General features: G+C 43.8%; 1 protein-coding gene across 4 annotated transcripts; it reads left to right on the top strand.

Moving 5' to 3' along the window:
- The first annotated feature begins 195 nt into the window (after positions 1 to 195).
- On the top strand, positions 196 to 17,696 carry LOC123997154 (megakaryocyte-associated tyrosine-protein kinase-like). Of its 4 annotated transcripts, none has more exons than XM_046301248.1 (13): positions 196 to 829; positions 2,850 to 2,908; positions 3,129 to 3,239; positions 3,451 to 3,566; positions 3,793 to 4,012; positions 12,656 to 12,749; positions 12,945 to 13,010; positions 13,136 to 13,235; positions 13,413 to 13,497; positions 13,703 to 13,776; positions 13,991 to 14,186; positions 14,422 to 14,508; positions 16,104 to 17,696. In XM_046301248.1, exons 1-13 carry the CDS (start codon positions 736 to 738, stop codon positions 16,299 to 16,301), a joined length of 1,500 nt encoding a protein of 499 aa, XP_046157204.1. In that variant the 5' UTR covers positions 196 to 735; the 3' UTR covers positions 16,302 to 17,696. The 4 variants fall into 4 exon arrangements, with proteins under 4 accessions (XP_046157204.1, XP_046157206.1, XP_046157207.1 ...); XM_046301250.1 differs by lacking the exon at positions 196 to 829 and adding an exon at positions 908 to 1,032; XM_046301251.1 differs by lacking the exon at positions 196 to 829 and adding an exon at positions 912 to 2,415.
- The last annotated feature ends 6,500 nt before the right edge of the window (positions 17,697 to 24,196 follow it).

The raw sequence follows: 24,196 nt of genomic DNA, 5'->3' as shown, positions 1-24,196 counted from the left end.
AGAGAGAATCATTGGGCGTAGAGTTTCTGGCACTAACACCCTGTCGCTTTTGTAGACAACCTCTTCCTGCATTGTGAGTACATCTCTGTATGTCCAGTAGTCCCTCACCAGGATGGGCGTACTCTTTCTTGTGTCCGGCCAGCCTCTTAGAATAAAAGACTGAAGCATTGGAGAAGTCTTGTCCTCTGCTGAATGAGCTTTGCTAGCATCCCAGGTCTTCCTTTCTTGTATACTACCTGTGGTTGATAACGCTGAAGCTTTAGCGGCATCCTTTTGAAGTCGCTTCGGCCCAGACAGAAGAGGTTTTTTGAAGATGACCTCAAGCGGCTTGTGATCAGTGTGCACCGTGATGAAGTTCCTACCATGAAGGTATTGATCAAAACGGTCACAGGCGAACACCGTGGCTAGGCACTCCTTTTCAAGTTGGCCATATCCTTGCTCCGTGGGTGTCAATGTTTTTATTTTGCCAGGCTTTTCCACCATAACCATGTTGCTTATCCACTTAGTAGGTTTGGTGACCTTCGTAATGACACCCTGTTCTTCGATTGACACAACAGCCTTTAGTATCTTTTCCTTCCGTGGAATGGGGATTCAGAGGGGAAGCTGTTGAACTGATCTAACAGACTCATCCACCACCAGGCGAAGCCCTTCAAAAACGTCCTCAAACTGTTTCAATATTGCCTCTGAGGTGTTCGAGTCTGGTGGGACCTTTTGTTTTTAGTGTTGACATGATGAATGGCACGCTGGTGGTTGAACTGTAGCAACTTAAGTTTTTCACATATTTCTGCTGAAAGGAGAGGCTTTTGCAAGGTTTTTCACCACTTGGAACGTGAGTACATGTTTCCCCATCCTGATTGGCTTGTAGTTCACTCCCCTACTGCCTTAGCCTTGCTTGGTTGTGGCTTTGTATCTCCATCCTGCATTACTTGCATAAAGTCTCTGTCGCTGAGTATATTGACAGCTGAGCCACTGTCTAGCTGGCATTTGATAGGGCTGCTTGGATCATAATCACAGTTATTACATATCAATGGGGTAAGCTTTAAAGTTTGTAAACCATTTATCTTTGCCACTTTGAACAGAATTAACATCTCATGTATAGCATGTCTGCTTCTTCAGCATAATTTTGATCACTGCATGTATCCTGTTCTAGCAGATTGACAGGCTTACTTTGTCTGCACTTTTGCAACAAAAAAAAAAATTTCTCCAAAGAATTTGCATATAACCCCAGATGGTGGGCATTTGGCTCTTGCATGTGTTGATCCACAGTACCTGCACATTTCTTTAGTATTTTTCTCCTTAGACCACTGTCCGATGAATCCTGTTTCCATTTTCTGTCGACATGGTCTCTGTATTTGTTCTGAGTGGCATAAAGTGAGTGATTCTGCCTGTTCAGGGACAGTGTTCGTCTTTTTTTAATTGGATCTGCGTCTGTTCGTTTGCTCTGCATATATCTATGCATTTTTATTCAGCGTTGTGGTTCGCACAGCATACTTTACTCCGTTATCTTTACAGCCAATCACAAGTCTGTCTCTGATCGTTTCGTCTCTCATTGACCCGAAATCACAAGAATCCGACAATTGACGCAACCTCACAATATATTGACCAGACGTCTCTGCTTGAGTTTGTTCACATGTTAAAAAATGAATATTTCATTAATCACATTACGAGTGGGTTCAAAATGTCTTTGTAAAACGTCAAGGATTTTCTTATAATTGTTTATATCCTCTTCCCCCAGATCTAGGTGACGCTGAAGCATATGGCACTCTCTCCCAATAACACTGAGTAGTGTTGCCACTCTCACATGCGTTTTAATCATTCTCCCACTGATCACGGAAAAGCAACCCGTTTTGGTACAGATCGCCGTTCATGTCCATGGTGCTAGCCACCTGAATTTGACTGAGAGACATTGCAGGCTCTTCGTACTCGCTCATTTGTTCCACTTATTTGTTTTTATCCGACAGCGATTACATTGTCCACATACCTTATTATATTTTCCGTGGCGCTTGACTTTGGGTTATTTTCGCTGACACCATGTTTTAATGTGAATAACTCACGTCGGAGAGTTTGGTAAAGTTCAAGCATAATCCTTTACTCAGGTGTTACAGGTCACAACATCCCAATCAGACACCCGTAATATACCTGTTTATATATCATAGCCCCACTGGCGCCATCCCTAGGTTGGCGTTATAGCCATTATCTTAACATTATGTGCTTGTCGTTGGAACTTTTAACCGCATGAAGGAAGAATTACGCATCCATTTCTATCTCGATTCTCTTTGCTACTAAATAGCCTGTAATGCGACGCGCCGGTGCAATTGGTCATTGGCTTCCTCACTCATTCCCCAAATCGAAACTGCAATGAGAAATATGACAGATCGAATCCTAATGCTGATCTACATTGTGAACACATTTAGCGTAAGTAACAGTTTCAGCTCCATGTTATAGCTTCACTTGAGTTCTCATTATCAGGAAATGAATAGTCTTAGTTCACACGTCCATTGCGACAGCTCACTAAATGCCCGCATCTTATGACTACTCATCACGTCTGTCATTGGACCATATTACAGTTTGCTTCATTGCTGAGCCACAGGTATCTGACTGCCATATGATGTCCCACCCTGAGTGGTCTGTTTTAATGATGTTGCCTATTTATTTTCTTATATTGAACTGCTCCTTCAAATAGGGTTTATTTTTTTTAGGAATGTATATATTTTAATGACTAGGAAGGGAGCAGTGGTAGGCTACTGTTACTCTAACATATTGTTTATTTAGCCCACTATTATTGCTAGAATTGTGTTACAAGTTTTCCAGATGGTGTTTCTCATAAGAAATTTGCTCTCCCTGAACAGGTGTTCTCATTACTGATGAATTTACATCTATCGCAAACTTATTCTTGAGGATGGCAACGGTATGTATCAATTGTATGTCCCGGGTCAGTTACTGGGAGATAAAATCATTAGTTCTGTCATGACACTACATGGTTTGTTTATCAGTTTGTAGCTAATAGTGACTCATTCCCTCCTGAGAAATAACTGGTTAATGTACCACCATGCCTGAACTTGAATTCTATTTTGAGTTTCTGAGCAACTGATGCTGTCAAAGTCGCCTTCTCTATCTCTCCCTTATAGAAGAGTTGGGCGTCCGGCACACGTGTTGCCAAGAGTGACCACAGCAAACCTAAAGCTGGTGAACTGGCTTACCGCAAAGGAGACATCCTCACTGTTGTGGAAACGGGGACGGTACATAACAACTTATGTTGTTATTCTGGGGGTCAGAAAAGGGGCTCAGGGGCCCTCGTTGCACACAATGTACTTTTCAAATGTAATAATCCAAACTTTCCCCTGCTCTTTGTGCACTGTCTACTCTGGTGGGGGCTCTATAAATACAGTTGAGATGAAATGAAGCTATTTGCACGATTCTACTGAATGCTATTCTGATGCTGTTTTCTAGGGGAAACGACATTACAAGGCCAGACACAACACCACAGGAGAGGAAGGACTCGTCGCTGCCAGCAACGTGCGAGAACGAGAGGCCATTTGCGTCGACCCTCGTCTCAGTCTCATGCCGTAGGTCAATTTAAGGCTATGCGTCTGGCCTTCTATATATAGACCTATACTACAATACACCTACTTTATAGCATACAACTATTAGTAATATTTAGATGGAAGATTTGGTCCAGTTTGGTTAGCTGTGAGCTAGGGCCAAGTGGTTTTCCTGACCATGCGACAACTCCTGGCCCTTTTATAGAATATCTATCTAATCCCGACCAATAACTTTGTTGGTCCATGCCAGCTGGTTCCATGGGAAGATCTCAGGTCCTGAGGCGGTGTCCAAGCTGCTGCCTATGGAGGATGGCCTGTTCCTGGTGCGGGAGTCCATCCGCCACCATGGTGATTACGTGCTCTGTGTCAGCTACTCCAGCCAGGTCATCCACTACCGAGTCATCTACCAGGACAGCAAACTGACCATCGACAACACCCAGTACTTCTACAACCTCTTAGACATGATCGAGGTGAGGAGGAGATAGATCTGTTTCATTTATTTAAACTTTTATTTATCAAGTTTAGTCTCATTGAGATAAAAAGAAATATATGTTGTAAGACAGACCTTATTGGTAGGGTCAGGAGTTTTTATATAGAAAATTAGCTGAACATGTTGGGATATGTGTACGCAGTGCAGAACCTTTAATAAACAGCTTAACATTCATGAGGCCACGGGGCCAGATGGAATTCCTGGATCGTACTCGACGCATGCGCTGACAGATGGCAAGTGTCTTCACTGACATTTTCAACCTCTCCCTGATCCACTCTGTAATACCTATATGTTTCAAGCAGACCACCATAGTCCCCGTGCTCAGGAACGCCAAGTTAACCTGCCTAAATTACCATCGCCCAGTAGCACTCACATCTATAGCTATGAAATGCTTTGAAATTCTGGTCATGGCTCACATGAACACCATCATCCCAGACACCCTGGACCCACTCCAAATTTCATACCACCCCAAAAGATCCACAGATGACGCACACTGACCTTACACGCTTGGGCAAAAAGGAATGCCTATGTAAGAATGTTGTTAATTGACTACAGCTCAGCATTCAACACCATACCTCCCTCCAAGCTCATCACCAAGCTCAGGACCCTGGGACTCCATTTGCAACTGGATCCTTGACTTCTTGACGGGCCGTCCCCAGGCGGTGAGGGTAGGCAACAACATCTGCCGCATTAACCGTCAACACTGGGGCCCCTCAGGGGTATTTGCTTAGTCCCCTCCTGTACTCTCTGTTCATCCACAGCTGTCGGGCTGCGCACGACTCCAACACCATCATAAAGTTTGCTGACGACACGACATTGGTAGTACTGATCACAGGCAAAGATGAGGCAGCCTATAGGGAGGAGGTCAGAGACCTGGCAGTCTGGTGCCAGGTCAACAACCTCTCCCTCAATGTCAGCAAGGCACCTGTGTTGAGGATTAGCATGGCGGATGTGTTATCTACCCTTACCACCTGGGTGCAGCCCGTCATGAAGTCCAGGATCCAATTGCAGAGGGAGGTGTTTAGTCCCATGGTCATTAGCTTATTGATGCGCTTTAAGGGCACTATGGTGTTGAATGCTGAGCTGTCGTCAATGAATAGCATTCTCACATAGGTGTTCCTTTTGTCCAGGTGGGAAAGGGCAGTGTGGAGTGCAATAGAGATTGCATCATATGTAGATCTGTTAGAGCGGTATGCAAATTGGAGTGGGTCTAGGGTTTCTGGGATAACGTTGTTGATGTGAGCCATGACCAGTCTTTCAAAGCACTTCATAGCTTCAGACGTGAGCACTACGGGTCAGTAGTAATTTTGGCAGGTAACCTTAGTGTTCTTGGGTGCAGGGACTATGATGGTTTACTTAAAACATGTTATTATTACAGACTCAGACAGGGAGAGATGAAAATGTCAGTGAAGACACTTGCCAGTTGGTCAGCTCATGCTCGCAGTACACAGCCGAGAGTGTGATCACACAGTCTTCTGGAACAGCTGGTGCACTCATGCATGTTTCAGTGTTATTTACCTTGAAGCGAGCATAGAAGTGGTTTAGCTTGTCTGGTAGGCTCGTGTCACTGGGCAGCTCTCGGCTGTGCTTTCATTTGCAATCTTTAATGGTTTGCAAGCCCTGCCACATCCGGCTAGCGTCAGAGCCGGTGTAGTACGATTCGATCTCTAAGCCATACAAATGCTAAACAAGACTGCTAAATAGCTAATCAAATGGCTACCATGACTACCTGCATATGCACACACACTGGACTCAACTCACACATACAGTGCCTTGCGAAAGTATTCGGCCCCCTTCAACTTTGCGACCTTTTGCCACATTTCATGCTTCAAACATAAAGATATAAAACGGTATTTTTTTGTGAAGAATCAACAACAAGTGGGACACAATCATGAAGTGGAACGACATTTATTGGATATTTCAAACTTTTTTAACAAATCAAAAACTGAAAAATTGGGCGTGCAAAATTATTCAGCCCCTTTACTTTCAGTGCAGCAAACTCTCTCCAGAAGTTCAGTGAGGATCTCTGAATGATCCAATGTTGACCTAAATGACTAATGATGATCAATACAATCCACCTGTGTGTAATCAAGTCTCTGTATAAATGCACCTGCACTCTGATAGTCTCAGAGGTCCGTTAAAAGCGCAGAGAGCATCATGAAGAACAAGGAACACACCAGGCAGGTCCGAGATACTGTTGTGAAGAAGTTTAAAGCCAGATTGGATACAAAAAGATTTCCCAAGCTTTAAACATCCCAAGGAGCACTGTGCAAGCGATAATATTGAAATGGAAGGAGTATCAGACCACTGCAAATCTACCAAGACCTGGCCGTCCCTCTAAACGTTCAGCTCATACAAGGAGAAGACTGATCAGAGATGCAGCCAAGAGGCCCATGATCACTCTGGATGAACTGCAGAGATCTACAGCTGAGGTGGGAGACTCTGTCCATAGGACAACAATCAGTCGTATATTGCACAAATCTGGCCTTTATGGAAGAGTGGCAAGAAGAAAGCCATTTCTTAAAGATATCCATAAAAAGTGTTGTTTAAAGTTTGCCACAAGCCACCTGGGAGACACACCAAACATGTGGAAGAAGGTGCTCTGGTCAGATGAAACCAAACTTGAACTTTTTGGCAACAATGCAAAACGTTATGTTTGGCGTAAAAGCAACACCCTGAACACACCATCCCCACTGTCAAACGTGGTGGCAGCATCATGGTTTGGGCCTGCTTTTCTTCAGCAGGGACAGGGAAGATGGTTAAAATTGATGGGAAGATGGATGGAGCCAAATACAGGACCATTCTGGAAGAAAACCTGATGGAGTCTGCAAAAGACCTGAGACTGGGACGAAGATTTGTCTTCCAACAAGACAATGATCCAAAACATAAAGCAAAATCTACAATGGAATTGTTCAAAAATAAACATATCCAGGTGTTAGAATGGCCAAGTCAAAGTCCAAACCTGAATCCAATCGAGAATCTGTGGAAAGAACTGAAAACTGCTGTTCACAAATGCTCTCCATCCAACCTCACTGAGCTCGAGCTGTTTTGCAAGGAGGAATGGAAAAAAAATTCAGTCTCTCGATGTGCAAATCTGATAGAGACATACCCTAAGCGACTTACAGCTGTAATCGCAGCAAAAGGTGGCGCTACAAAGTATTAACTTAAGGGGGCTGAATAATTTTGCATGCCCAATTTTTCAGTTTTTGATTTGTTAAAAAAGTTTGAAATATCCAATAAATGTCGTTCCACTTCATGATTGTGTCCCACTTGTTGTTGATTCTTCACAAAAAAATACAGTTTTATATCTTTGTTTGAAGCCTGAAATGTGGCAAAAGGTCACAAAGTTCAAGGGGGCCGAATACTTTCGCAAGGCACTGTATTCCACTTACACCACGTCGCATACACACACACACACACACACACACACACACACACACACACACACACACACACACACACACACACACACACACACACACACACACACACACACACACACACACACACACACACACACACACACACACACTCTACATATGGTACATGGTATTTGCTACGACCTGCATGCTGACGCCATGCACACATTTTCATACCACATACTCTGCTGCTACAGCTCATTCTATTATATCCTGTTGTCTACTCACTTTACCCCTATAGCTACCTCAATTACCTCTTACCCCTGCACATCGACTCGGCACATGACAAATAAAATGTGATTTGATTTGGTACTGGTACTCGCTGTTTATAGCTATGTTATTTTGAATCGTTTTAGTTTTTCATTGTGTATTTATTCCTTGTGTCACTTTATCTTTAACTCTGAATTGTTGTAAAATAGCACTACGTAAGCATTTCACTGTTAGACTACACCTGTAGTTTACGACACATGTGACAAATAACATTTGATTTGAGGGTTTCCTAACAAATATCTTGCCTACGGTTTTATACTGATGAGCTTCTCTGCACATACCATACAAACGCTCCACACCGCGTGGCCGCTGCCACCCTAATCTGGTGGTCCCAGCGCGCACGACCCACGTGGAGTTCCAGGTCTCCGGTAGCCTCTGGAACTGCCGATCTGCGGCCAACAAGGCAGAGTTCATCTCAGCCTATGCCTCCCTCCAGTCCCTCGACTTCTTGGCACTGACAGAAACATGGATCACCACAGATAACACTGCTACTCCTACTGCTTTCTCTTCGTCCGCCCACGTGTTCTCGCACACCCCGAGAGCTTCTGGTCAGCGGGGTGGTGGCATCGGGATCCTTATCTCTCCCAAGTGGTCATTCTCTCTTTCTCCCCTTACCCATCTGTCTATCGCCTCCTTTGAATTTCATGCTGTCACAGTTACCAGCCCTTTCAAGCTTAACATCCTTATCATTTATCGCCCTCCAGGTCCCCTCGGAGAGTTCATCAATGAGCTTGATGCATTGATAAGCTCCTTTCCTGAGGACGGCTCACCTCTCACAGTTCTGGGCGACTTTAACCTCCCCACGTCTACCTTTGACTCATTCCTCTCTGCCTCCTTCTTTCCACTCCTCTCCTCTTTTGACCTCACCCTCTCACCTTCCCCCTACTCACAAGGCAGGCAATACTCGACCTCATCTTTACTAGATGCTGTTCTTCCACTAACCTCATTGCAACTCCTCCAAGTCTCCGACCACTACCTTGTATCCTTTTCCCTCTCGCTCTCATCCAACACTTCCCACACTGCCCCTACTCGGATGGTATCGCGCCGTCCCAACCTTCGCTCTTCTCCCCCGCTACTCTCTCCTCTTCCATCCTATCATCTCTTCCCTCTGCTCAAACCTTCTCCAACCTATCTCCTGATTCTGCCTCCTCAACGCTCCTCTCCTCCCTTTCTGCATCCTTTGACTCTCTATGTCCCCTATCTTCCAGGCCGGCTCGGTCCTCCCCTCCCGCTCCATGGCTTGATCGACTCATTGCAAGCTCACAGAACAGGGCTCCGGGCAGCCAGCGGAAATGGAGGAAAACTCGCCTCCCTGCGGACTGGCATCCTTTCGCTCCCTCCTCTCTACATTTTCCTCCTCTGTCTCTGCTGCTAAAACCACTTTCTACCACTCTAAATTTCAAGCATCTGCCTCTAACCCTAGGAAGCTCTTTGCCACCTTCTCCTCCCTCCTGAATCCTCCTCCCCCTCCCCCTCCTCCTCCCTCTCTGCAGATGACTTCGTCAACCATTTTGAAAAGAAGGTCGACGACATCCGATCCTCGTTTGCTAAGTCAAACGACACTGCTGGTTCTGCTCACACTGCCCTACCCTGTGCTCTGACCTCTTTCTCCCCTCTCTCTCCAGATGAAATCTCGCGTCTTGTGACGGCCGGCCGCCCAACAACCTGCCCGCTCGACCCTATCCCCCCTCTCTTCTCCAGACCATTTCCGGAGACCTTCTCCCTTACCTCACCTCGCTCATCAACTTATCCCTGACCGCTGGCTACGTCCCTTCCGTCTTCAAGAGAGCGAGAGTTGCACCCCTTCTGAAAAAACCTACACTCGATCCCTCCGATGTTAACAACTACAGACCAGTATCCCTTCTTTCTTTCTCTCCAAAACTCTTGAACGTGCCGTCCTTGGTCAGCTCTCCCGCTATCTCTCTCAGAATGACCTGCTTGATCCAAATCAGTCAGGTTTCAAGACTAGTCATTCAACTGAGACTGCTCTTCTCTGTATCACGGATGCGCTCCGCACCGCTAAAGCTAACTCTCTCTCCTCTGCTCTCATCCTTCTAGAAATCGGCTGCCTTCGATACTGTGAACCATCAGATCCTCCTCTCCACCCTCTCCGAGTTGGGCATCTCTGGCGCGGCCCACGCTTGGATTGCGTCCTACCTGACAGGTCGCGCCTACCAGGTGGCGTGGCGAGAATCTGTCTCCTCACCACGCGCTCTCACCACTGGTGTCCCCCAGGGCTCTGTTCTAGGCCCTCTCCTATTCTCGCTATACACCAAGTCACTTGGCTCTGTCATAACCTCACATGGTCTCTCCTATCATTGCTATGCAGACGACACACAATTAATCTTCTCCTTTCCCCTTCTGATGACCAGGTGGCGAATCGCATCTCTGCATGTCTGGCAGACATATCAGTGTGGATGACGGATCACCACCTCAAGCTGAACTTCGGCAAGACGGAGCTGCTCTTCCTCCCGGGGAAGGACTGCCCGTTCCATGATCTCGCCATCACGGTTGACAACTCCATTGTGTCCTCCTCCCAGAGCGCTAAGAACCTTGGTGTGATCCTGGACAACACCCTGTCGTTCTCAACTAACATCAAGACGGTGGCACGTTCCAAAGGTTCATGCTCTACAACATCCGCAGAGTACGACCCTGCCTCACACAGGAAGCGGCGCAGGTCCTAATCCAGGCACTTGTCATCTCCCGTCTGGATTACTGCAACTCGCTGTTGGCTGGGCTCCCTGCCTGTGCCATTAAACCCCTACAACTCATCCAGAACGCCGCACTTGTTGTCTAGTGTTCAACCTTCCCAAGTTTTATATCTTTGTTCTCCACTGGCTTCCAGTTGAAATGCATCCGCTACAAGACCATGGTGCTTGCCACGGAGCTGTGAGGGGAACGGCACCTCAGTACCTCCAGGCTCTGATCAGGCCCTACACCCAAATAAGGGCACTGCGTTCATCCACCTCTGGCCTGCTCGTCTCCCTACCACTGAGGAAGTACAGTTCCCGCTCAGCCCAGTCAAAACTGTTCGCTGCTCTGGCTCCCCAATGGTGGAACAAACTCCCTCACGACGCCAGGACAGCGGAGTCAATCACCACCTTCCGGAGACACCTGAAACCCCACCTCTTTAAGGAATACTTAGGATAGGATAAAGTAATCCTTCTCACCCCCCTCCCCCCTTAAAATATTTAGATGCACTATTGTAAAGTGGCTGTTCCACTGGATGTCATAAGGTGAATGCACCAATTTGTAAGTCGCTCTGGATAAGAGCGTCTGCTAAATGACTTAAATGTAAATGTAATATGGCTTTTTCTTCACAACTCTGCCTAGAAGGCCACATCCCAGAGTCACCTCTTCACTGTTGATGTTGAGACTTGTGTTTTGAGGATACTATTTAATAAAGCTGCCAGTTGAGGACTTGTGAGGTGTCTGTTTGTCAAACTAGACACTCTAATGTACTTGTCCTTTTGCTCAGTTGTGCACCGGGGCCTCCCACTCCTATTTCTATTCTGGTTAGAGACCATTTGCGCTGTTCTGTGAAAAGTAGTGCACAGCGTTTACGAGATCTTCAGTTTCTTGGCAATTTCTCGCATGGAATAGCCTTCATTTCTCAGAACAAGAATAGACTGATGAGTTTCAGAAGAAAGGTCTTTGTTTCTGGCCATTTTGAGCCTGCAAACGAACCCACAAATGCTGATGCTCTGGATACTCAACTAGTCTAAAGAAGGACAGTTTTATTGCCTCTATAATCATAAGAACAGTTTTTAGCTGTGCTAACATAATTGCAAAAGGGTTTTCTAATGATCAATTAGCCTTTTAAAATGATAAACTTGGATTAGCTAACACAACGTGCCATTGGAATACGGGAGTGATGGTTGCTGACAATGGGCCTCTAACAATTTAGATATTCCATAACAAATCTGCCATTTCCAACTACAATAGTCATTTACCAATTTGTAAGTCGCTCTGGATAAGAGCGTCTGCTAAATGACTTAAATGTAAATGTCTAATGTTCATTGTCACAACAGGGAGCCTCTCTATGGAAAAATTATCAAACTGAATTTGACTTGAACCACACCAAGGCTAACTGTGACCCATTTGAAAGGAAGTGCCGTTTGCGGTTTACAAGAAAGAGTTAAGTCTCACCAGACCCTTTTAATGTTTATATTGAGCCTGTGAGTTTCCGAGCTATTGGAAAGCACAGCCACAATGGTGTTTGGACATGTGAGTGACTGTAAAGACTAAATGTGCCTCACCACTCCCTTATCTGTGGAGCACAGATGTCTTTAGTCCAGACTCATATCGCTGACTAACTCTTGTGAGGAAATAAAGGGAGAATCCAGCTGCACCCTGACACACACACAGCTGTGGGCAGGACTATTGGATTTAAAAATAAAATATGTTTGTGTACAGTTCACCATACCATCATTCTGTTTTTTTCGTTTCGATAGTACTAAATTGGTTTAGTTTTAGAATGAAAAACTAACATTAAATACTGTACATACATTCAGTATACTGTATGTGGCCCATACACACACTTGTGTTATGAGTTTTGGCAACAAACTTAGTAAAATAAAAAAAGAACAACCCTCATAAGTTTGCGACAGATATATTTTGTAAATACTAGCTCAAACGGCACGTCATAACAGTCGTCAGGACACAAGTCTTCTTTAGTTTCACTGCACTAGCCACAGAGTGCACTAGCCACAGAGTGCACTAGCCACAGAGTGCACTAGCCACAGAGTGCACTAGCCACAGAGTGCACTAGCCACAGAGTGCACTAGCCACAGAGTGCACTAGCCACAGCTGATATGGAGCAGGTGTTGAAGCTTAGCTCTCTAACACAGCATTATTCTCTCCAAAAGTGTCAATGACAGTAAAGTTCGGTCTCTGTTTTTAATATAAGCTGTCACTAATGGCTATCTTTGCAGTTCTACTCTCAGCACAAGGGAGCTATTGTTACCAAACTTCTAAAGCCCAAAGAGAAGGAGGGCACAAAGTCAGCTGAGTTGGAGCTGTCTAAAAGTAAGTGCTTGGGCTTTACAGTCTCATGATGTGTCAGAGTTGGCCTCAAGGCTCAGAGATCTATGCCTTTCTGGGTGGGGGCCACAGGGTATTTTGTGGGTGGGAGGGTGTGTCTCACGTCTTTTCTTTTGAAGTGAGAGCTATAAAGAATGAAAAGCTACTTGTTTTAGACTGGTGTCTCTGTCTGTGTCACAGCGGGATGGCTGCTGGATATCAGGGAGCTGACCTTGGGAGGGAGTATCGGGGAGGGGGAGTTTGGAGGTGAGATTGCAATGTCTTATTGTGATTTTTTTTTTTATGAGCCGGTAAACCATTCTAACGTTGAATTGAACCCTGATTCTAGATGTTACAGGTTGAATTGACAGTCTCATCCTTTTGTCCCCTAGCGGTGTATGAAGGAGACTACATGGGCCAGAAGGTGGCAGTAAAGAACATTAAATGTGATGTAACAGCACAGGCATTCTTAGAAGAGACCACTGTTATGACGTGAGTCAAGAGTAAAGAGACATGTTTTCTTGATTAACTTAATGAATTACATTTAGGAATTTCTATCTGTCTTTTGTTCCTTCGTCCCCTTTTTCCTTCCTTTTCTTGCTTACTTCCTTGCTTCCTCACCCTTCATTCCTTCCTTAATTGATTGTTTTTGGTCTGACTCGCCACTAGGAAACTGCAGCATAAGAATCTGGTGCGGTTGTTGGGGGTGATCCTACACAATGGACTGCACATCGTCACAGAGCTCATGGCCAAGGTACTGCTGCCGTGTCTTCAGTACAGTCAATCTGTCATCACCGTCAATCAAGACTAACAAATATACTAGGAGTAGACTTAATCTCAGTCCAGGTGATCGGCCTTAAAAGCTTGTTGATGCAAAACAATTGTAGCAAGCACACACTTAGGGACTCATTTACATTACACAACTCTTTTCCTACCGTCTCTTTATTTGTGCGTTGCAGGGTAATCTGGTGAACTTCCTCCGAACAAGGGGCCGTTATGTCATCAACACTGACCAGCTACTGCGCTTTGCACTGTGAGGCCATATCATAGAGTTAAATAGAACTCTATACACTGTACATTACTACAGTCACACTGCCCTTTAACAGTCATTCATAGCAGTCATTCATAGCTGATCCCATCCCATATACAGTTGAATGGCTCTTCTTGGTACTCTCCATGCCGCATTACCCACTTTACATTTGTGTCTATTTCAGTATGTAAGACTGTGTGTGTTGTTGTGTGTTCAGAGATGTATGTGAGGGTATGGAGTACCTGGAGTCAAAGAGGTTGGTCCACAGAGACCTAGCGGCCCGTAACATCCTGGTCTCCAACGAGGGCGTGGCCAAGGTCAGTGACTTTGGATTGACCAAGTTGGACTGCAAGGCCTCAGACAATGTTAAACTACCAGTCAAATGGACAGCCCCCGAAGCCCTGAAGAAAGAGGTATGATGGTGTTTACCTCTCGAACGTTTATCACGCTTGCAGTACAGACGTATGTGTATTCACAGACTTAAAGAATGTATAATTCATGTGAATCGTGTACGATTGTTGGCCGGTGTCAGGGTTTTAGCCTATGTCGTTATTAGACAATACTTCTCATGTCAGTCAGCCATCGTTGTTGTGATTTTTGCTACCTGTCGTTGATTTGCCTTTGTGGTTATGCGTGGTTGTCTTACAGAAATTCTCCACGCGGTCAGACGTATGGAGCTATGGTGTTCTCCTCTGGGAGACGTTCTCTTATGGTCGACAACCCTACCCCAAGATGGTGAGTCCTGACTTTACATCACCGTTCATAATGATCAGTGGAGTTATGAGTCACTGTGGAAGCACAATGCCACAAAAATTTGTATGAGACAAATGTGAACTGTTTTTTTTTTTCCCCATTCGAAAAATCAATCAAGGCAGTCCACCCCAGTTGCTCACTTTCTTAAGGTGGTGTAATGCGCGGAACGATGGCATGCCATAGCTCTCTGTCATTCATGGAAGCGGCAAGGTCCTCTGTTCTGACACCAGTGTCGCAGCAGGTGTCCCAGAGGTCTTAGCCTGTGGGAAGAGAGCCACGGTGTCTTCTGGATACCTGCGACAGTGTCCAGGGTCCTTATCTTACCGCTGATCAGTGACAAAGTGCCAACCCAGTAGTTTTTACTACCTGGTGCACCATAGACATCCTGACACCAGCGCGTTTCACCTATTATGGTTGGTCCTAATGGGAAACGTTTATTATTTAAATATGTATATTTTTTGACACGTATGCCTTTATGACCCATTATCCACGTACGTCAGCAGTGCTTTATCCACTGATAGACTTACGGCATTGAAACGAAGGAAACTCCGCCGGAGGTTAAAGGCCGTGTAAGTGCGTCACAGGACAAGGATTTGCACCGGACTCATTTTTTCTCTCCCGAATGGGTGTCGGGGGAAATGAGGGGATTCATAAGTTTGGCTCTGGTCCTGTAGTTATGATGTTTTACCAGTAGGGGACCCCTGTGAATAGGTTTAAACCATATTTCTGTCCCATGGTTTCTGATGCGGTCATATACTGTAGTCTGTCCCAGACCTCTGTTTCTTTAGCACTACATTTTCATTGAGACCATATGTGTTAATTTGAAGAAAAACACCCTAGTCTTGGTGAAGCAGCACCGATAACTGCCCTGTCATCGCGACAGAGTTTGTTAACTCTAGAGAAATGGAAGGGTACATGATTTATTTACGTCATACTTAAAATCCTCTTTATTCATGCTTTATCTGTTTGTAGGGAGTCTCAGTTACTCCCCACACAGGTATGTAAAGCAGAGAATCAAAGCAATGGCACTAAGCAGGTAATAATGGCAGGGATAAACCAGGATTAGTGCTTGTAGGCCGCGTTTCTACGGCAACAGCTCCTGTTGGCAGCCAGCCAAAAAGAAGAACGAAGGGGTGGTGTGAGGAGGGTGAGAGAGCTTGTGTGTTCACGAGTGCGTATGTGTGTTTGTACATGTAGGGGGGAAGAGATTATGGAACTTGCACTCTCCTGTGACACACAGTCTCACTGTCAATCCGTTGTTCCTGTGCAGCCCTATCCCTGTTTACCTGGCAGGTCAGGGGGAATGTGAGGACATGCTATGGGCAGCCAGCGGGGGATCAACTAGACTGACTTAAAGCATGCTTAGTGGTGGTTTAACCATATAATTAGAATGAGTGGCTCATACTGTACTTGTTTAATGCAGGCGTTGTAGCATACAGATACAGTATGTAGACAAAATGTTGTGTGTTTGATATTCATTTTGTGTCCACTAAAAAGTTAACAGGCCCTGTAAGAGGGGATGACATTATCACATGTCCCATCTTTTTCTATCTTTCTCCTTATGTCTCCCTCCTCAGTCTCTGAAGGAGGTGAAGGAGCTTGTGGAGCAGGGTTACCGTATGGAGGCTCCAGAGGAGTGTCCCCCCAGTGTCTACACCCTGATGAGGTGCTGCTGGGAGGCTGAGCCCAGGAAGAGGCCCTCCTTCCAGAAACTACAGGAGAAGCTGGAGAGAGAGCTGACCAAACAACAGCCCTGGCTGCTGAAGTCAATTTAATAATCCTATTCAAATAACTACTGGGCTCTTGTTTTGAGCTGCCTGGAGCAGGGACAGTAACCCGGGACAGGTGGACCCAAGTGGTTACCACTCGCTTCACAGCTTTCCCGGGAAACACTCTGTATTCTAGCATCACACGGACAAAAGAATAGCGGATGAAGGAGTTTGCTTCTGCTGCTGCTGCGTTCGCGGTAGAACATACCGCGTGGTGGCGGTGCTTTGTGCGTGCACACATCCTGTAAATGGCTACAGTGTAAAATCATGCATCTTGATTTGCTTCAAGAAAAAGCATATTGTTTTTACGGCAAAATCGTTTAAACGTATGTTGAGTTTGTGCGATGAAGGATGCAGGATATTATACTAAGACACAACATGTTATCGATTTTTATTGTATTTTTATGGAATGATCTACTGTAATGAGGAGTCCTTACACTTATTTCTGTCTGTGTTATTAGAGGTAGCAACTCAACTCGTCATGTCTCCACACCCCAATTCTCTTTCCTGAGTAACACATTATTTGTGTTACCAATATGGGGCCATTATTTGTCTTTCATAAGAGACAGAGAGCGAAAAGGATAGAGGGAGAGCGAGATGGAAAGAGGGAAAATGCTGATCCGGGATTAAATCCCAGATCATCCGTATCTGCTTGTTTCAGACTGTAATTGTCCAGCAATATGCCCTGCGACTCAGGGGCTTAATATGTGAAATCTTGAATGTTATTGCTGATATTAGTAAGGAATTACAAAGCCGACAGCAGTTTGTCTGTGTACAAGCTCTGAGGAGCTACAGGGGATTGGGACGGAATATCCCATTTTATTTTCAGTTCATTTGCCATAAATGTAGTGGACCTATACTCCCATAAAACCAGTGACTCGGCAGGTCCTAGTCGATCTATCTGTGTAAAGGGAATTTCTTTATTAAATCCAGTTCCTAAAAGCAAAGGGGTGCTCGGTTTGAACAGAAATGGTTGGATTTTGGACAATGGACATTTGCAAAGTAGAGAAACCTGCTGCATCTGGGGTTTACAAAAAAAATATAAAAAAAAATAATGTAATGTAATAATGTAGATAAGGGACTTACCTCTAAAACAACCAAGGTTCCTCTGTCTTCAAGCAGCTATGATTTAACTCAACCCAGATTAGAGAGGGGATAGATTTTTATTTTATTATTGTCACGTTACAACCCAAATTAAAGATGTCATTAGTTTTAAGTCTTTGTAAGCCTGGTATTTGTCTTTCACCCATGGGAGGGACCCCAGATTGGGTCCTGATCTGCTCCCATCACATCACCATAGGGCCTGTGTGTTGATTTGCCTTGTTTCCTTAAAACTTCTCATGGATGCTTTGAAATGTTCCAAGAAATGCTGAAAAAATAAATGGGAATATTTTTAACTTATTTAAAGATTTAGGTGGCATTTGACTTATTTCTGGTTCAAGACGACGGGTGTTGAAGACTGAATTGTGTGAATTGAAGAAGGAATTGTCTGTAATTTAAGGAGGAGCCCTGCAGTGTACTGGCCACTACCGGTACCATGCAGTAGATTTAAAATGACTGGAAACCACTTAAATTCAACTGGATCCCATTCTCATGCACTCAAGTTATTGCAAACTCACTACTGTAGAACAACATTAAGTAGGAGTTTGTTTACGATAAAAAAATCCTTTGTTCTGTTAGCCATCTCATTAGAAATATTTTAGAATGTTGACGATTAACTATGGTAGTCTTCCTATACACAGACGACACGCTGTGCGTAGGGCCCCGCGGCCATTAGGGAGCCCCCCACCAAAAACAAAGAAAACATCTAAGTCTCAATTTACTGTAGAATGAGTGCAATTTCAAAAATTGGTAGCACATCAGCAGTTTTTCTCTTGTGTCAGTGTCAGTCACTGACAGTCACTCAATTAGTCCATGTTCACTAACAGTTTATAAGATTTCTTAGGTAATTAAGTCTAGCCGGCTATCTAAACCTCATCTCCTGGGCACGTCCCCAGGGGCCCTAACCTCCAGGGAGACTCCGACCCCCAGGGGGCCTCCATTGATTTTGTTAGTCACCCAAGTATCGTATGAACATGGCATAAGTGTATGAACACTACACATGTTACTATAATAACATATTACAGTATATAGTTATGGATCTTCCAATAAGACCGGAGAAGTCTGGTGTCAGAGTGGACAAGGGAGCATTTAAAAATAATCTATTTTGAAAGCGTGTTTAAATGCTACTATTTAGACATTCTAATGAGACCATGTTGGTGTTTGACTTGTCGTCAACCGGGTCATTATTAGTTACGTTGGCCAGGCCTTTCTTGGACTGCTCCGTTGATAATTGTGGCCAAGGCTGATCTTAACCTAAAGTTGACTGGGAAATAAAGATCATGTTGATCAAGCCTGTGCTGGAACTGTTGGACTGGGCCATAAGTAGTGTTGGGCCAACATGGAGAAAAAACCCTGGATGCCTTCTATGAGCCTTATAGAAGCAGCAGGCCACAACCAGGGTGGCATTGGTATAATTATTGGCTACTAATTAAGCAGACACAGTTATCAGACTCCTATAATCCAGGCTTACAGTTAAAATGGAAACTGCTCTTTTGACACTCTAAGCTGCTCTGAAATATTTTTTAGCCCCTCCTCATGCTCTGTTGAATCAAATTGAGTGAGATACTGGGGTGAGCTCTCCTTCAATGCATGGCGTTAGAAAGGTAATGTGATATTTGAATATGAACAAGTTCCTTTTAGGCTCTCATTAGCCAATTATCCTGTGCGTTTTTTTGTTGTTGTCTGTGATGCAGTTAACTCAAAATGGAAGGAGGAAGTTGATCTGAGGGCTAACCGTAACCGTGAGGTGATGCTCCGGAGTAGTGATAGGTCAGAACGATATACCCTTCCAACTTCAGTAGGATTTTGAAACTGAGTTAACACCGAGTGAACTGAGAGTCAGCTACTGGATTTCCAGGTGTTTTTCTTTTATAAAAGTACCAGGTGAACCCAATCAAAGCTCACCTGGCCTTTGGTTACTGACATGTGTGATTGTTAATGAGGATGAGAGCCAGTTGATAGTGAAGGCTTCCTACCCCAGTGCCATTGTTTACATCAGTTAGCTACACTCTGAGGACACATGCTACAGGCTGGACACAGTTACACAATAATACTGCTTACCCAGCCAGGGCTGGCTATGGCCTTTTGGGGGCTTTGTGGCTACCCTTTTGATGGGGGAGAGAAAAATGTACATTTTAAAAGTTAATTTAAATTAACAATAATGAGGCTAAATAGAGGGGTTACTGGTACCGAGTCAATGTGAGGGGGTACAGGTTAGTCGAGGTAAATTGAGGTAATGTGTATATGTAGGTAGAGGTAAAGGGACTATGCATAGATTTTGCCATGGGGCGGAGAGAAAATGTAGCAATTATCTAATCAATGGGGGCCCCCTGGAGGTCAGGGGCCCTGGGCTCCTTGTGTATTCTACTACTGTAACTCGGAGCCCTAGTGGCTGGGGGCCATAAGCGACTGTTTATGCCTGGAGCCGGCCCTGTGCACGCAAGTGGTTAGGGAGGAACAGCAATTCAATTATGAAACAAGGGATCAAGGCCAGCCATGTTTGTCAGGTACGGGACCCTCTATGTAGGGTTCCTTCTAGAACCCCTACCTAGAACCTTATGAATGATTCTTCCTAGAACCCTCTGCAGTTCCACCAGCCTTATTAGCCTTTAAAATATAACTCTAAATATGACAATACGTTACATATATCATAAATCCTTTGTTTGAGGGCCTAGTTAAACTCCTGATTTACAGGCCATATCAGGTCTGCATGTCACATTTTGCTGGCCTACAAAGTGATGTGTAATTCCTATTGGAATATAGCCAAATGTCAGACAATTGGAATTTTGAATCACCTTCAATCTGCATTCAGAATGATTGCCATGGCATGGAAGATTGACAACCTAAACCATCTAAACTGGAACAAGAGTCAATTTGTTTAGAAACATGCATGTAATTTATCTTTGTGTAACATAGGATCAGTCAATCAATGTACATGCAAAAACAAAGAGATTGAAACAAACAATTCTAAAAATCCACCTGCTGTAGAGTAAGCTGAGAAATATGTTCATGATGGGTGTGGTTTTTAGAGTTTTACTCTTCACAGAGTAACAATTATACAATTACACTCACTTCTGGTTCTTAACACAAACACTTGGGTTTTACACCACAGAGTGTTAATTTACCTCTTTACAGACATAATTTAACTCCTGAATCAACTCCAGAAATGTTACACTGAGAAATTAACATTAGGTAACACAGTTTACTGTGTACAGATATTGCCAAATATACGGTGCCTTCGGAAAGTATTCCCCTTCACTTTTTCACATTTTACATTACAGCTTTATTCTAATATGGATGAAATCGTTTCCCCCCTCATTAATCTACACACAATACCCCATAATGACAAAGCAGAAAGAGGTTTTAAGAAATGTTTGCTAATCTAGCATGTAAAAAAAGATCACATTTACATAAGTATTCAGAACCTTTACTTAGTACTTTGTTGAAGCACCCTTAGCAACGATTACAGCATTGAGTCTTCGTGGGTGTGACGCTACAAGCTTGGCACACCTGTGTGTGGGGGAGTTTCTCTTATTCTTCTCTGCAGATCCTCTTAAGTCCTGTCAGGTGGGCTGGGGCGCGTCACTGCACAGCTATTTTCAGGTCTCTCCAGAGATGTTCGATCGGGATCAAGTCCGGGCTCTGGCTGGGCCACTCAAGGACATTCAGAGACTTGTCCCAAAGCCACTCCTGCTTTCTATTGGTTTTGTGCTTAGGGTCTTTGTCCTGTTAGACTGGTGCGAAGGTTCAGCTTCCGAGGTCCTGAGCGCTCTGGAGCAGGTTTTCATCAAGGATCTCTATACTTTGCTGAGCTCAATTTCGAGTCTCATAGCAAAGGGTCTGAATACTTATGTAAATAAGGTATTTCAATTTTTTATTTTTTTAAATATGCAAAAAAATTATAAAGACCTGCTTTTGCTTTGTCATCATGGGTTGTTGTGTGTAGATTGCAAAAAATATATTTAATCAATTTTAGAATAACGCTGTAACGTAACAAAATGTGGAAAAAAGTCAAGGGGTCTAAGTACTTTCCAAAGGCCCTGTACATGTATGTAGAGTTTAAATGCTTATACTCTTCAGGCACTATTTAAACATTTTAAAAGCTTATTCAGATTCAAGAGTTCTATGTAGAACCCATCTTGCCTTCTAAAGAATCAACCTATGGTTCTTAGGTTGAACCCTTTCCCTTACAAAGAACCCTTGTCTTCCAAAAAGGGTTCTTCAGATGAAAATGGTTATTGGTAGAACCTAATCCCTCTGCGAATAATCTTTTCGGAAGTTACATTTTTATTTTCATAATTTAGGTGAAAGTCATCAGCAAGTGTATTCTTTCTACTAATGTTGAATATGCTCAGTTGAGGTACATGCTGTAGTTATATGGTTTTCCAACAGGTCATTTTTTAAAACATTTTTTTATATATCTTACATTAGGGTTAATTTAAATAGGCTGTCACATTACACATTTTCTAAAACTCTTGGAACGATATGCAAAATCCCACAGATAGAAAGAAATGATTAATTAAAAACCGACTGCACAAAGAATGGTATTATTATAGACCAAAACCCACGTCCTATGACCTATATTATGCCTTGAGAGATTAAGAAAGATGGAGTGCTCTTGCCGTGATTTTGATCGTTGTGTATGTGTGTGTTTACTGATCTGGGCCTGCATGCCTAATCCCCCCAGTGGGTCCTGTAATCTCGGGCCATAAAGCCGGTCCAGAAGGAACTGATCAGACCAGCACCATCATAACGGACCCTCTATTCTCTAGTGCACTTCTTGGTCATGATTTGTTGTCATGACATTGAGATTGAGCCTTGGTGAACTAGCGTTCTAAAACATGCAGATTTGTCCTATGAGTGATCCTAGATCAGATTTTATTGGACTGCGGAGGCCCAGTAATGGCCTCATAAATCTGTTGTGCAACTCAAGGGTTGTGTATTTGAGTCCTGTATGGGCAAATGTGTATGTACTGAAGTGTCTAAAAGACTGTACTATCATCCCCAGCAGCTCTCATGAGTTGAACACTAACACTTTACCTGACACCCAGCGCCATAACACGCTACGGTACGGTCATAACCCTGTCAATGTCATAACACGTTATGGTACGGTCATAACCCTGTCAATGTCATAACACGTTATGGTACGGTCATAACCCTGTCAATGTCATAACACGTTATGGTACGGTCATAACCCTGTCAATGTCATAACACGTTATGGTACGGTCATAACCCTGTCAATGTCATAACACGTTATGGTACGGTCATAACCCTGTCAATGTCATAACACGTTAACCCTGTCAATGTCATAACACGTTATGGTACGGTCATAACCCTGTCAATGTCATAACACGTTATGGTACGGTCATAACCCTGTCAATGTCATAACACGCTATGGTACGGTCATAACCCTGTCAATGTCATAACACGCTACGGTACGGTCATAACCCTGTCAATGTCATAACACGTCATAACCCTGTCAATGTCATAACACGTTATGGTACGGTCATAACCCTGTCAATGTCATAACACGCTCATAACCCTGTCAATGGTACGGTCATAACCCTGTCAATGTCATAACACGCTATGGTACCGTCATAACCCTGTCAATGTCATAACACGCTACGGTACGGTCATAACCCTGTCAATGTCATAACACGTCATAACATGGTCATAACAGTGTCATGACACATTCAGACCTGTTGTAACATATATTGCATTATTTTAATGCTAGGTATAACATTTACACGAGCCTACTTGTCAACAGTATGTTATGTAATGTTATATAAACTTTTCTGAAATTGACCATGTTATATTATCATTGTAATTGAGCACACATTTATGTCTTACCCCAATGCTCTCTTTCTGATGTCTGCGATAACCCAGAAGAAGGCACAGTGATGCCGAAACGTTGGTAAATACCCAATAAATTACTGGAAGTTCATATATGGAGGGTGCGACTTTCTTCATTTTGATAGTTTATAGTTTATTCGCCGTCAGCACCGCCACACAAACCATTTTTTTCTGGGCGTGCCAGAGCTCATGTTTTTTAATCTGGGATGAATGTAGGAACAGATTTCAGCGGCAGGACAAGACGCCCTCTTTGTGAGTCACGACTGACATACGGGCATGTACCTGATAGGTCTATCTGGCTTATATGATTATGATGGTCATAATGCTTCTTTGATAGTGTCACAAAGTGTATTTTCTATAAGTTATTTAAAACATGATGGGGAAGAAAACATGTCTGTAAACAACAACAACAACAGCAATAAGACTTAAGAAACAAACTTTCAAACAAAAGGAAACTTCTTGGCAGGAAAAAGAACACATTTGAATAAATGTCGTTTTTTACACTCTTGTGTAGATGTCATAACAAGCCATAAAATAACGCAATATGTCACAACAGATGTAAATATATGGGTCATGACAGTGTTATGACCATATTATGTCAGGTTATGTCAGCTATTATGACATGGTTATGGCCGTGTCATAATGTGTTATGACGCTGGATTTCAAGTTGCCTAACACTCTTGAAGGTCTGTGTCTGGTGTCTGTAAAGATTTGTGGACAGAAAAGTTGAGCAAGGTCCTTCCAATATCTACATTATTTCACTGCTTTTGACTGACATGTGTATTTACAGGACAGCTTTCAAATGTACATGAAGATAAGAGGTGTCACTCTTCCTTGAAATAGGCAAAGGAGGAAGGGCTCCCTTGCAAAATCAACGTTGGTCTCAATGGGACTTCCTGCTTCAATAAAGGTTCAATTCAAATCAAATCAAATGGAATATGACATGG

This window comes from Oncorhynchus gorbuscha, linkage group LG15 (genome assembly GCF_021184085.1).
Source record: "Oncorhynchus gorbuscha isolate QuinsamMale2020 ecotype Even-year linkage group LG15, OgorEven_v1.0, whole genome shotgun sequence".
Lineage (NCBI taxonomy): Eukaryota > Metazoa > Chordata > Actinopteri > Salmoniformes > Salmonidae > Oncorhynchus > Oncorhynchus gorbuscha.
Note: the sequence above shows the minus strand (reverse complement) of the source record. Positions and strands in the feature narration are given on the sequence as shown.

Bases quoted from the DNA above. Each gene is read 5' to 3' on its own strand.
- LOC123997154 (XM_046301248.1), top strand. From the start codon at position 736: ATGGCACGCTGGTGGTTGAACTGTAGCAACTTAAGTTTTTCACATATT. The intron at 12,750-12,944 runs GTAAGTGCTTGG...TCTGTGTCACAG, and splicing joins TGAGTTGGAGCTGTCTAAAA to CGGGATGGCTGCTGGATATC. The intron at 14,187-14,421 runs GTATGATGGTGT...GTTGTCTTACAG, and splicing joins CCGAAGCCCTGAAGAAAGAG to AAATTCTCCACGCGGTCAGA.